This window comes from Harmonia axyridis, chromosome 1 (assembly GCF_914767665.1).
Source record: "Harmonia axyridis chromosome 1, icHarAxyr1.1, whole genome shotgun sequence".
Taxonomy (NCBI): domain Eukaryota; kingdom Metazoa; phylum Arthropoda; class Insecta; order Coleoptera; family Coccinellidae; genus Harmonia; species Harmonia axyridis.
Genome location: NC_059501.1, coordinates 80,916,505 through 80,929,597, shown reverse-complemented (window position 1 = coordinate 80,929,597; position 13,093 = coordinate 80,916,505). Strand labels below are relative to the sequence as shown.

Here is a 13,093-nt window from a genome sequence, read left to right as displayed (position 1 = left end):
CCAATCGTTCGAGAGCTATCGTGTACTCGACGTCATAATTTAAATACTGCAAATACGTTGTAAATAAAATTTTGTATTTGAATGTAGAATAACAATTTCAAGTTTTATGCAAAATTCAATGTTAATCGCGTTACCAAGGCCAGAGAAAATTCAAGGGAATTATCGGAAAAAACTCAATATTTCAGTAAATATCGAAAAGTTGAAATTCGGCATGTTGATGTTAAACAATTTCAAGCTTCATTCGAGATTCCATGAGAAGCATAGAAAATCCAAAAAGAATATAGGAAAAACCCTAATTTTAAGGACAACAAATCATATCGTGTTTAAATTTCACATATAGAAATTAAACAGTTTGAATCCTCATACACTATTTCGATTGGATTGAATCATCACAACAAAGGGAATTAAATCTGGTATTTCGGGTTCGTCTATATGTAAAATAACAACTTAATTCGAATTAATAAAACTCATTCCCTAATGAAAGAAGTTTTAATAAATTACGATTTTCACATTTTGTTTCTTAAACTGGAAAACATCTTATCAATTCCTACCCTATATGAACACTTTACTTTCTGATCTATAAACATTTTCATATAAATGATTCAATGACTTAGTTAAGATTCCTGGTTTGAATTCTGAAGGTGGATATTTCCAAAATTCATTTTCAACATCAGAAACTACCTTTAATAAAAAACTTGAACCTACATTATTCACTAGTGTAGTGTCAGGTAGTTTACTTTTCACTGATAAATTCAAATTTATTTCTGACTCTTCAATGTTTGGAATTTTTTCAAGAACATGTGATTTAAATGTATAGTTATCATTAATTGGTGGTGGTTTTGATGGAGGTGTGTCATCATTATTGATTTGTTTAGCTGAAATTTTATCTCCAATTTTGGTGTCTAAAAAATCAAAGGAGTAAATATAATTTCTAATCAACTTTATTTACTATTCATTTATTTTTACCTAAATCTCCTAGCCTACGTCGTAACTCTCGTATATGAGTAGCTTGTTGTTCAGTTTGAATAAAGAGTTCTTTAAGGGAAAGTTGAAGTTCTTCCATTTCTTCTTTTCTTGCAGCTTCTTTTGCTGCCTCCTTTCTATATGATCTTTTCAAAAATTGAAAAATCAGTATAAATCACTTTTCAATGAACATGACATTTACCTACTATACTCAGCAACTACAATTCCAGCTGCTATGAAAAATATAATTCCTTCCCCTAACAAATTAGCTCCCAATTCAATAGCCATATCTTCATTATAAATGGGAATACTTACAGGCTTTCCTAAATTTAAAACCCATAGTTTAGCCTTCAACTCACACCAATAATACACTGAAACATTGTGTGGTTTTTATACTTTAATTTTGAGTATTTAAACTTACACTGGGCTGGTGGTAAGCAGACATATTTTCTAAAAACTGGGGATATTTTAGCTTTTTCTTTGATAGCATTAGCTATTGGTTTGCTTATTTGCTTCACCAGTAAAGCACCCAATTTAGCTATAGGAAAAGCCCCCACAACCATCTTGTTCTAGTGAATAGTTGAGATATTCCCAACTACCCCAATTATTCCATCCTCTTGACTCACAAATTTTTGAGTAAAATGACAGATAATAAAGTTAGGTTATGGAATCTGGATGTACCCGGTTGCATCGATCTATATTTTTTATTTGAAAAGAAGGTCAACAGATCAGTATATTAATGTTCTGTGGATCAATATATCATAAAAATTATAAACTGGAGAATTCAAACATATCAGTTTGATTACTGTTTTTATGGATTGATGTTTGAAATACTGGCTTTTATATATTATTTTGAATTATTTTCATTATCTTTGATGTCTATTAAAACGAATATTTATTATATTTTTGCTTTCTCCCCTAGGGTATTACGGTATTTCATCCAAGGACCACTGATGGAATCATTAGTATGACAACTCACTGGTCCCTACCAGATACACCCTTACCTCCATAGCGGAAAATATCTCGGTTGGGTTTATGTCACAAGCGGTGCCGTTTCCGAATTCAATTTTCAATGCTATAGCTCGGGCTAGCGAAGATCTACCATAATATTTTATTTATTTTCCGAATGTCTAGCAATATGTATATATGATATACGTTTTTCACTTCAGTAAATTATTAATACAATAATAGACAATATGTAGAGGGATTTTTATTTTCTTGATCGAATATATAAATGAATATATCTAAATGCTTAAAAAGACATTTCATTTGATGAAATTTTTTTTCAACATCTTTTGTAAAGATTCGATTTTATCTTCCAATTTTTTGAAGTCTGGATCGCTATGTTTAGGGAATTTAATCTTTTTACTGACGCTATCCTTTGAACTACATCTTGATGCTGCTGAGCTGCTCCTGGAATTGTACTTTTCTAACAAAACCGGTGTGTTGATTCTACTGAGGGGCAATTTATCGTTAACGTATATGGATTGCAGGTTCTCATATTTGCGCCTGTTCTGACATTTTGTACTGGAGTTTGAACTACTTCGACTCCTATCTGCTGTTTTCATAAAAGTATCTCTTCTCGAACATCTGAGAATGAAAAGAAGTCATTTGATTCCATCTTAATCCTTCAATGAATTCTTTAAATCTATCAATGAATGCTTTGAGTCTATGAACTCAATAGAACGGTTACTAAGATGTCTAGAAATACTGTTGTGTCCCCTCATTCTTCAAAAAGTTTAAGAAGCTATTGAAGAATTATGTAGTGACCAGCTTTTTTGGACTTGAACAGATTGCTGATACTTCAGTTAATTTCCGTATCGTTTCCTATGGCGCTGATATCAAACTTCGTTGTCGTTTTCATAGAATATTTACATAGCGCCACCTACGGAAGGAAAATGAAGTATTGCTAATCCAGAGTTTGTGTTACTTGAATTGGTTTTAAAAAAAAATCTTATCAGGAAACACACCAGTATTTTTTAGATATCTTGATGGTTACCTATATTATTTTGTTTGAAGAAGTTTAATATAATTTACATTCGACCTGGTTGGACGACTTTACCTTGTGTGTTTTCTATTAGCTGGAGTATTCCAATAAGTATCAGATTTCGATTTCTTGGGTTTGACATTTTTCTCAACTGGAATTCTAGGCTCTTGGTTTCCCATTGTATTTTTTCTTCTATAAACCGTGTTGACACTGCTGTCCGATTTTTTTCTCGCTGGAGATACACCGTCTCCGCAACAAAATCTACAGAATATTCTTTATTTCTATCTGGCGTTCAATTTTGGAAAAACGTTCAAACTTAGTTGTATTATACTCTATGGTTGGATTACGGTCCACATAATATATCGGTACTTATGCGATATATTTCATGTAACGTTCTTTTTCTAGAGAAAAATAATAATCTTATTATGTAATTGACAGACAAACCTTGACGGACTTTGAAACGACCTCAGTTTTTGTTTCAACAGTTTTTCGGAAACCCTCAATTTATCCAGTTCCTTAACCAAGCTCACTTTTTCTTTACGTAACTTTTCGACTAAATTGTGATGGGAAGTTCTTTCGTTTACCACGCTGGTTTCAAGTTTATCCATAGCTTTCTCTAAGCAAAGCACCCTATTTCTTGGTTTTTTATCCATTTCTCTCCTCAGAAGGCATATTTCTTCTTTCAGACGATAGTTTTCGTCAGAGATTTCTTCAATTCTACAATTGACAACTTGATATATTTGAGATTTGTTGAATTGCTTTAAGAACATACTTTCTCTGAAGTGCGTAAATTTTTCTCGTGTCCGTATTACTTCTCCTGTCGTGGGCATTTTCCTTTACTCTTTCCAACTCAGCTTCTAGTCTTTTGATAGTTGCTTGTAAGACCACTGGATCTGGGGGACCGCAATATTCTAGAGGAATTGGGTAACGTATCCTGAAAATTTAATTTGAATTTTCGTTCAATGGGTTTTTGTAAGTACATACTGAAAACTAAGAAATTATAATTTGATAATTGAAAAATGTAAAGTTCAGAAAACATCAAAATCCATAATAAGAAGAAAAGATTCACGAAAGTTATTTCAAAATTAGATGGCGGAACCGTTAAATGATTTTCGCCCAATAATGCGAAAATCACATATACAATAACCGTAACATCCATCGGTAATTTAATAATAATTCACTAGGTTTAATTTTGCTTCATGATTCTAGTACTTCCTCTGGTACATCACAAGACTATCGGAAAAGAATGGATGGATTTCTGGACATCAAGGTGAATCGCTTCCAGATGGCGCTGATGAATAGAGATGAGCGATACCGTGATTTCTAGATCACGTTGTGAAACGTGAACGTTACTTTATGATATCAGTGAAATTAAAGCGTGACGTGATCACTGTTGAGGTTGCTTGTTATTAATATTTGTATGAATCACCCAAACCTTAGTTCGTTTATGTTTGCAATTCGAATTGGTCACTATTATCATTCAAAGCAAAGCAAAATTAATGAAAAATTATTATGAAAACATCCATTTTTCTTACATTTTCAACTCTTTATCTTGTTTCAGCTTTAGTTAGGAACGTAACAGAAGGATATCGAATTTTTCAAATGTTTCCTCAAGTTTGAAGAGGTAATTTTGAAAGATAATTTCAACTTGCATAAATTACAAGTAACATAATTTACATCAACTTCTGTGAAGAAAGTCCAAAGATTGCTGGTTTTTCGCCTATTATTATTATGTCTCTGACGCGTTTTCGTTTATTTTTTATAATACAGTACCATTTATTGCTCCGGTCGGCAACTTCAATATAGAAAGAAATTCTTTGGGGTTCTTTATCGAAGCTATGCATAAAATTAGAATTTTATTACCACCACCAATTATGCAGTAATTCAGTAGTTATTATTTGTTTGTAGCAAGTATTTATTGTTTAACTATGTAGTCCTTCAAAAATACTTCCTAAAGCAGGCGAAGTTGCCTACGATGCTGGGATTGTCAGAAAAATATGCAATTATGTTAGTCAAAAAAGGTTCCGAAGCAATAAGAACATCAGGCTGCCTTCATAATTTACGATTGCAACGGATGATGATATGCCTTGAAAAGATCTGTATAATGTTCAAACTGTGATCCCGTCACGCTCTGTATTCGTTTTTCGGAACCGTGACTACTTGTGACATTCTGATATCAGTGATTAAATCACGGTTCATGAAATATCGCTCATTTCTACTGATGAACGTTGAAATAGTGTATTCTCTATCGTTAATCTACTATGTGGTTTTTATAGAATGGTAATACATATATAATTGAGGCAAACATGATTAGAAATGAAAACAACTTCAACCCAATTGAATTCGCCATAGTCATTTCCTATTCCTAACATAATGGAATAATATATTATTTGACTTCTAATAATTGATTATCTCGCTTATTTTTTGTACTTTAATTAAAATTTACATTTTCATACCTATCGAATTCGACGCAATAAGTCACAATCAAATATCTTCGGTTGTTGTTGTTTTGTCCACAAACTTTTGTTATTTTTCTCGATCTTAATAATTCCAAATCCTCAAATGTTAACAAATCCAAAGACACGCACTCGCTTGTCTAAAAAATCACAACATGGAGAATTTGTGTTATAAAATCATGTCGTACCAACTAACCCTTAGTAAACCAGATTTTATCATTGTTATGAAAATATCAAATTGTTTGAAATTTCCTGTTTTGTGAGTTAAATTTTCAATATCTGAAAAATATTTTTTTTAATAGAAACTACTTTCTTTTTCAATTAACTCACATGTTGCGTCGTAACTACACTGCCATTCTTCTCCAGAATTCTTATCAGTAATGAGTATTTCTAAATTATTTCCCAAAACGTTCATTTTGAAAAGGAACTCTTGGCCGTGAAAGTTGCATGTGGTTACCAAGTTGGGGTCCACCATTTTTTTTGGATGAAATATCTCAGGGTATAATCAAATTTTTAATGTTTATACTCAATTTTGACAATAGTTTTTGAAGTGATTATTCCATTTGGCAAAATAAAATTATGGTTTTGTGTCATATTTTGTATATGAGTGGGACTTCGTATAAATTTGATTCAATGATCAATAATGAAAATAGCACAGTCTTTCAAGAAAAGTACGGATCTGTAATTATCTCACAAAAAATTGTTCTGAGACTATTGTTTAAAAAAATAACGTCGTGGTGTCACAGAATACCTAGAGATACTAGATTATCTCTATGAATGATCTTATTAATCCACAGAGTACCCAGAGAAGGTTTAAATGATAGAATATTAAACTTTATTTCACCTGGAAGATGCTTTGATAACAACTTCTGATTGAAATCTATACTTCATTGGTCCAAAAATGTACGCAGTAATAATAGAACCCAACAAGGTGATAGTTCTCGAAGTGATTTGAGAGAATTGATACTTCTTGGACCCCATGATGTGAAAATCATTATGTATATTTAAACCTTGTTGTAGCCTTATCGCCCTAATCTTTGATTTCGGTTATAATTTCACGGAATGAAAGTAATTTTACACACTGTGATATTGAAAACTACTCAACTTCTCCATAACTTTGCCTGGTAATGCTTAGAAGAATAAAATAAAATTTAATACTCTAAGAGGAGATGAGTTACAAGTCGGGAAAACTCGGTTCCATTAATAATTTCCACTATTCCCTTTCACACAACGTGAATTCCGAAAAAATTACTCCGCGTTTGATTACAGTTCACAGCGCCCTCAACGGTAGCTGGCATTTCTTATCGAAATACTGTGTATAACGCCATTGAAAAAGAATATAATTCATTTTATATTCAATGGTTTCACATTTAATATTATGAGAGTCTATGAGAATTCTATATTCTAGAGCTAACCATCAATACTTTTCTGTGGATTGTTTTCCTGACAGACAGATTGTGGTTATTTATGTGATTTCTTGAATTGAATCGGAAAAATCGGGCATAATTATAAGTGAATTCAAATACGTTTACATAATGACAGACATTTTAAAATCATTCAGTGCTCTGCAATCTGAATTGGATGTTGCTAAAAGTACTTTGAAAGGAGTAGATGAAAACATCAAGCGCCTCATCGGTAGAGACCCATCGGACGTACCTTCAAGACTCCAAACTAAAAGAAACAATCCTTCAAATGAAGATCGAGGTAGACCCAGAAATTTTGGTAATCAGAATGAGGAAAGGCGGTTTAAAAATCCGAGGCTGCGTAGTTTGGTACAAGAAAATGAAGAACCTCCTTTCAAAAAAAGGAATACAAACATATCTGTATTTAAGAGACTTTCAGATAGGCCCATACAAGAAAATCATCAGATGAATCACAGTAAAGGAATGATCAGTAAAGTGATTGTCACTCCAAAGGAGTTTCCTAGTAGACAAGAACGAATGGAAGCTCAAAGTAAAGATGCAGGATCGGTAGCTAGGAACAGAAGAATGTTTGGAGCTTTATTAGGTACTTTGCAAAAATTCCAGCAAGAGGAGACAAAACTAAAAACAAGGGTTTGTATAAATTTTAGGTATACCATATTTTCTTCATCTTCACTCCATATTTGTGAAATAATTTTTTTTCCAAATCTACCTTGAGTAAAACAATCTTTTCATAATTATTGGAAAAATATGAATTTTATTCCATGTATCATATATTATACCCACTTGAAAATCTTTTTCTTTACCTTTTCTTCCTCTAAACCACTTTTTTACTATTGTTGTAGGAAGAGAAGAGAGCGCAATTAGAAAAAAAAATTGAAGAACATGAGATCAAGGAAAAAGAAGAAATTAAAAAGGAGAGACAAGAATTATTCCTGAATAGAAAGAAAAAACAAGCGGAGATAAAAATGATAGAGTTAAAGATGCTCAGAATGAAAGAATATAGTTCTTGGGAAGAATCTCAAAAGCAAAGAATGAATTTTATTTTTACCAAAACTAAACCTAGAATCCATTTCCTTCCCAGAAAACTGAATGAAGCTCATAAAGCTGCTCTTGAGAATTCTAAAGCTGAGATTCAAAGTGAGTATTGCATAAATGTCATATGAAATTTGAAGTTATTACAAAAATGAACAACTATTTTAATTCTCTATGTTTTTAGGTATTATTGATAAAAAACGCGAGAAAGTTCAAGATGAATTACAAATTATTGAAGAGAGAGGGAAAAGGATGTTCGAGTCAAGAAAATTCCAACAGGCCATCAAAGAACAGGCAAGTGAAGATCATGAGAATGAAAATGATATGGATGATGATGTTATGGAACATTTAGATGCGCAGGAGAGGGAAAATGATCAAGTCGAAGAATTAAATAATGAAAATGTAAAAGAAACTGAACCAGATAATGAAAATAATGCACAAAAAGAAAATGGAGAAAAAGAAAATGAAGAAGAAAATGAAGAAAAACCATTAAATGGAAAGATATTTCTGGGTGATCTGAATGGATCCAATGATCAACCCAAAATTATTGAGAACCATAGTACGGAAAATTCTGAAAATTCAGAAAATGCAGATGGAACTAGTGAACACAAGGACTGTGAAATGAATGGACTCAGTAATAGTGAAAGTAATGGTACTCAAGAGGATGAACCAATGAATGAAATAAGTTGTAACAATGAACAACAGGACCATCAAGATGCAGAGGAGGCAACTAGGGATTGAAAAGTGTTATAACTTCGTTGATAACAGAATGTTGTGAAAATCTGTACTTTTGAAATGAACAGAAAACATTCTTTAAGTTAAGTGAAAATATCTTAAATATAACATTTCTATAGTTTGAAATGTAAAGAACTCAGATGAACTCAACATATTTCATTTTGAGGATAATCCAATATAAAAAACATAAGATTTCCTGTTTGAAAAATGATGGACATATTTCTAGTGGTTTTATTATGAATATTCTTATAGTGAAGAAAGTGCGAATGTTTGTCTTAATATCAGTTTATCTGCCTTTATTTTATTTTCCGAGATGAATTTAATTTTTTTTTTGTTATGACAGAAAATTTTGATGTTTTCGAATAAATTTATATTTATGTATATTTATGACACATTATCGTTTGGGGTGGAACTATCACACTTATATCATTGATTCTTTAATGATGTTTTCATAAAAAATTTCAACATAGGGCAAAGTACAATTGAAAGTTGTAAAATATGGTTGTATATACAAATAAATTACATCGACTTTTAGGTACCTACATCAGTGGAATTTTTAATGACATTTATTTTTCTACTAATCAGTTGGTTTATTGTATAAAAATTGTTGATTAGGCTTCGATCTTGATATCTGAACATGATCGGAAAGTTTCTTGTGGGCCGCATCCATCTCCATATGTTCCATCGTCACATTTACCCCAGTTATTACCTGTAAATAAATTTTTTCTGTGAATGATGTTGTATTTTGTAGTAGAATAACTCCTTTCAAAATTTCAAATCTGAACATTGCATATGGTTTATATCCATGGTTTGCAGTAATTAGATATTTGAAAACAATGCAAAATTCATAAGTAGCAACAAATTTTCACATCAATTGAGACAAAACCGATAATCATGCCAATGCTCAAGAGGAGGCAATGTTGACGTTTATTTATACCAATTTATTATATGTATACGTACAATAACAACAATCACGTCAATTAGAATGTGGTGTTTCAACTTACCAGCAGTATAATGCCACCTCAACACACATCTGTCACATGTCAAATTGGGTGGAAGTATAAGAGTACTGTTCACCGTGAAGGAATCACCTTCTTCACCAGGAACGTTGTATTGAGAGCTACCATCACCCAATTTGAGAGGTTTGAAACAGTCTTCTCCACTCTCTGGCTTGCTTGGATCTTCAATAACACACAAGCTGAAACAAATTTTTGAGAATTATTATTTGCGCGTTTTTTAGCTGGAAACAATTTTCGAATTTTGGATGAGAGTGGTGTCAAACGATTGAGTTCGACTCGCTGATCAAGAATTCGAGGACAAAATTGATTCTGTCCGTCCGGCCGCTGTGATATAGATAACTCTCGAACGTAACAAGTAAGAGATATAATTCATCAGCCCGACATACTTTATATAATATAATAATATTGCTATTCACCGGGAGTTAGAAGTGTTAGTACAAATTTTGGTTTTCCTAATAATAATTTAAATTTTTAAAATTTCTTATTGAAATTCGGCAATTTCCACGAATTACTATAGAGGATATACATTAAGGCAAAAATTGTGGTTTTTGCACGACGGGGTCCCACCACATATTTCTCGAACAAATTCGTTAATACTGAAACGAACCGTTTCTGCATCGATGGATTGCTCGTGAAAGTGAGTATGCATGCTTGATCACCTGATTTCAATTTTTTTGATTTTTAATTTTTTCCGAATGAGTTTACGAAGAAAAAATTATTTATTTTTCAGAATTGCGCCGACAATGAAAAGAGCCGCGAATGTGATTATAATAAAAAACTAGTACGCCAGTAGTATTAAAGTAGTAGATCTATATTGTCGGTAGATCCACATTGTCAGTATAGATCCACATTATCGGCAGATCCAAATTGCCGGTAAATCCACATGGCCGGTAGATCCACATTGCCCATAAATCCATATTAGCTGTAGATTCACATTTTTATAGATCCACATTGTTTGTAGTTCCACATTGTTTGTAGTTCCAGTGCACATAAATAATCTTATAATCCCAATGTTCAGATTTAAAATATGCCCACTTCTCTATAAACGTCTAATTGGTTCTCGATAATCGCCCACCCTGTATAAAATCATTAATCGGATACCGTATTTCTTTGAAAAAAAAATGCAATAATATAAGTATGAATTTTAAATGATAGACAAGAGTTATTCGATATTGATAGATCTTTGCGAAAGCAGATTATTAAGTGTAGAATTGTCGAGAATTTACAATTAATCAAAGATTGGACATTATTACCGAATCACCCTGTACAGTTTTTGCATGGAAACAAATAATAAAGTTTTTCTGTTTGGCAACCGTCTTAACCACAAAATTATTATTTTCTAGTCTGATTTGTCGAATTTTTCGGTTATTTATAGGGAGGGCCGAAAAAAATCAAGTACTTACAAGGACAGATCTTGACAGGTATCGAGTTCATGGCAAGATATAAATCTAACATTTCATCGATTATTGAACCTCCGTTTCAACTACTTTAGATTTATTTATTTATTAAAAAAAAAAAAATAAATCTAAAGGAGTTGAAACGGAGGTTCAAACATCGATGAAATGTAAGATTTATATCTTGCCATGAACTCGATACCTGTCAAGATCGGTCCTTGTAAATACTTGATAAAGATTAGAATGGAATTTTAAATCCTGAGAAATTTTACCTATATTTGAAGTTTCCTCTATGGCTGGTGGTAAGGAGTACACTAACATCTATGGCACTACCAGATTTGTAGGTCCTTACAACTCCAAATTTTCCATACTTTCCTGTATTTTCATTTTCTTGAGGATGAGGTTGGTTGTAAACGTCTCCACATACACCACATTTACCTCCAAATGAATCCCATTGGACCTTTAAAATAAAAATGTTTGCATCAGTAAAATAGCAGATAAAAGTGCCACTTGATTTTTAATGTTGAGGTATCGCGAATTTAACTCATCGTCCTGAAATGAGTGCCCCATTTTTGAGTAGAATGAAGGCTTGGTAGGAGAATAATCTCTTCTCGAGGACACACTTCGTCACAGCTGATGTGACGTGATGTTTTTAAGTGAGCTTCTTGTCCCAGATACTCGTTTATCTATTTGATCCTCCTACCGAACATTACGACGTGTCCTAGGAGATACTTCCTCTTTCGTATGAAGAGAAGAGCATCGCTCTTCTCAGGGTTCACTTCGATTCTCCATCGAGCAAGCCACGATTGAGGTCTTGATTGCTTTTTGAAGGTTTTTCGTTGCCTTTTTGGGTTACCACTCACTATCAAGAATGGCGGTAGCGCCAGCATAAACTACCATGGAGGTTTTCTCCATTTTCGGCATGTCGGATACCTGCATACCTATATTATAAATAATAACGGTACCAGCAGAGATCCTTGCGGTACTCCGGTTGAGAGTGTCCTCTTTGAAGAAAGTACTACGTCAGTAGTACTTGCGAGAACACAGATAAGAGACTACAAGGCGGACCATGAAAATTGGAAAACCGGCCACTAGCAGTTTTCATAGCAATCCATACTTTATCAAACGCTTTCACCACATCCAAGAACACAGCCCTTGTGACTTGTTTACGGTCAATTATTCCATTACTCAGAGTAGATACTTGTTGCACAGTGTAGTGTTGGCTTCGAAAACACAACAGTGTAATCTTCAATTCTTCCGTTATTGCCTTCAATCTTTACAGATCTTTTCATTCAGTTTCAGGGATCTTCCCTATCCCCGAGAGAATTCTGATTGTTCTGCGGGAATTTAGCGACTTTGATGCCAGCTTTTTGGATTGAAACCACGTGGGTTTTCTTCCATTCCTTAGGAAGGTGCCTTAGTCGTAGCATAGCATTGGCTATTTTCTTCAATGCTACTAACTTTTCTTTCTGAGGGAACATTCGCGAAGTCAAGTTAGTGGTGCTGTCTAAATATACTTCTTCAGTTTTACGGTAGGTATATAATTTACTAATTCTATCTTCAAGCAACTAAAAGCAAACACAAACCAGAAAATTTGTCAGTGAATTAGGCAACTAGTGAAATGGTACAGATTCTGTCGGCGTTTCCAATTTTGGAAATTCTAAATAGGGTATCTACATATTGCACTTACCGTCATACCACCACAGAAGTTGCCATCATCGTCATAGTTTGGAGGAACACGGGGGTAGAATCTCCACAAGGAACTACGATTTGGAGGCTCTAACATCATCCCATGACCCAAGGTTTCTTTGAGGCAACACAGGCCAATAACAAACAGAATCAATGTTGGCGACATTGTTAGTCACAGAAAAAACTTCAGCAAAATGACAAGTGTACTGCGTTTTACGCTTATATCTTTTAAATAATCAATTGTTATTAAATATCTTCCGATTTGCAAAACCGAAGTCCTTCATCAAAAACATTGTTTTCGTGTTTTTGGAGATCGTTGGCTTAGATAATATGTAGTAATCACGATAAGTTTTTCTATTATTATTTTTATCTCAAGCCTGGACGAGTAAAAAAA

At 33.1% G+C, this 13,093-nt stretch overlaps 4 protein-coding genes across 4 annotated transcripts; 1 reads left to right on the top strand and 3 right to left on the bottom strand.

The window, feature by feature from the left end:
* Window positions 1-474: 474 nt before the first annotated feature.
* LOC123676479 (putative OPA3-like protein CG13603) lies at window positions 475-1,661 on the bottom strand. Its single transcript, XM_045612415.1, has 4 exons — window positions 1,385-1,661; window positions 1,166-1,334; window positions 967-1,109; window positions 475-902 (listed from the first exon to the last, which is right to left on the bottom strand). Exons 1-4 carry the CDS (start codon window positions 1,524-1,526, stop codon window positions 553-555), a joined length of 804 nt encoding a protein of 267 aa, XP_045468371.1. The 5' UTR covers window positions 1,527-1,661; the 3' UTR covers window positions 475-552.
* A 492-nt stretch (window positions 1,662-2,153) lies between these two features.
* Window positions 2,154-6,090, bottom strand: LOC123682487 (centrosomal protein CCDC61-like). The gene is made up of 7 exons (XM_045621125.1): window positions 5,737-6,090; window positions 5,603-5,685; window positions 5,407-5,546; window positions 3,723-3,884; window positions 3,395-3,667; window positions 3,026-3,211; window positions 2,154-2,553 (listed from the first exon to the last, which is right to left on the bottom strand). Exons 1-7 carry the CDS (start codon window positions 5,879-5,881, stop codon window positions 2,229-2,231), a joined length of 1,314 nt encoding a protein of 437 aa, XP_045477081.1. The 5' UTR covers window positions 5,882-6,090; the 3' UTR covers window positions 2,154-2,228.
* Window positions 6,091-6,818: 728 nt separating this feature from the next.
* LOC123678900 (pinin) lies at window positions 6,819-9,330 on the top strand. The gene is made up of 3 exons (XM_045616170.1): window positions 6,819-7,460; window positions 7,673-7,967; window positions 8,047-9,330. Exons 1-3 carry the CDS (start codon window positions 6,942-6,944, stop codon window positions 8,601-8,603), a joined length of 1,371 nt encoding a protein of 456 aa, XP_045472126.1. The 5' UTR covers window positions 6,819-6,941; the 3' UTR covers window positions 8,604-9,330.
* Window positions 9,022-13,026, bottom strand: LOC123678910. The gene is made up of 4 exons (XM_045616181.1): window positions 12,701-13,026; window positions 11,283-11,470; window positions 9,602-9,795; window positions 9,022-9,306 (listed from the first exon to the last, which is right to left on the bottom strand). The coding sequence occupies exons 1-4, from the start codon at window positions 12,863-12,865 to the stop codon at window positions 9,209-9,211; spliced, it is 645 nt and encodes a 214-aa protein (XP_045472137.1). The 5' UTR covers window positions 12,866-13,026; the 3' UTR covers window positions 9,022-9,208.
* Window positions 13,027-13,093: the final 67 nt, after the last annotated feature.

Coding starts and splice junctions, on each gene's coding strand:
- LOC123676479 (XM_045612415.1), bottom strand. CDS start 1,526: ATGGTTGTGGGGGCTTTTCCTATAGCTAAATTGGGTGCTTTACTGGTG. Junction 1,110..1,165: donor GTAGTTGCTGAGTATAGTAG/GTAAATGTCATG, acceptor ATTTTTGAAAAG/ATCATATAGAAAGGAGGCAG. Junction 903..966: donor ACGTAGGCTAGGAGATTTAG/GTAAAAATAAAT, acceptor TTGATTTTTTAG/ACACCAAAATTGGAGATAAA.
- LOC123682487 (XM_045621125.1), bottom strand. CDS start 5,881: ATGGTGGACCCCAACTTGGTAACCACATGCAACTTTCACGGCCAAGAG. Junction 3,885..5,406: donor TATTGCGTCGAATTCGATAG/GTATGAAAATGT, acceptor TTAAATTTTCAG/GATACGTTACCCAATTCCTC. Junction 2,554..3,025: donor GCTAATAGAAAACACACAAG/GTAAAGTCGTCC, acceptor TTTCATTCTCAG/ATGTTCGAGAAGAGATACTT.
- LOC123678900 (XM_045616170.1), top strand. CDS start 6,942: ATGACAGACATTTTAAAATCATTCAGTGCTCTGCAATCTGAATTGGAT. Junction 7,461..7,672: donor AGACAAAACTAAAAACAAGG/GTTTGTATAAAT, acceptor CTATTGTTGTAG/GAAGAGAAGAGAGCGCAATT. Junction 7,968..8,046: donor TTCTAAAGCTGAGATTCAAA/GTGAGTATTGCA, acceptor CTATGTTTTTAG/GTATTATTGATAAAAAACGC.
- LOC123678910 (XM_045616181.1), bottom strand. CDS start 12,865: ATGTCGCCAACATTGATTCTGTTTGTTATTGGCCTGTGTTGCCTCAAA. Junction 11,471..12,700: donor ACTTCTGTGGTGGTATGACG/GTAAGTGCAATA, acceptor TTTATTTTAAAG/GTCCAATGGGATTCATTTGG. Junction 9,796..11,282: donor AGAGGAAACTTCAAATATAG/GTAAAATTTCTC, acceptor AATTTGTTTCAG/CTTGTGTGTTATTGAAGATC.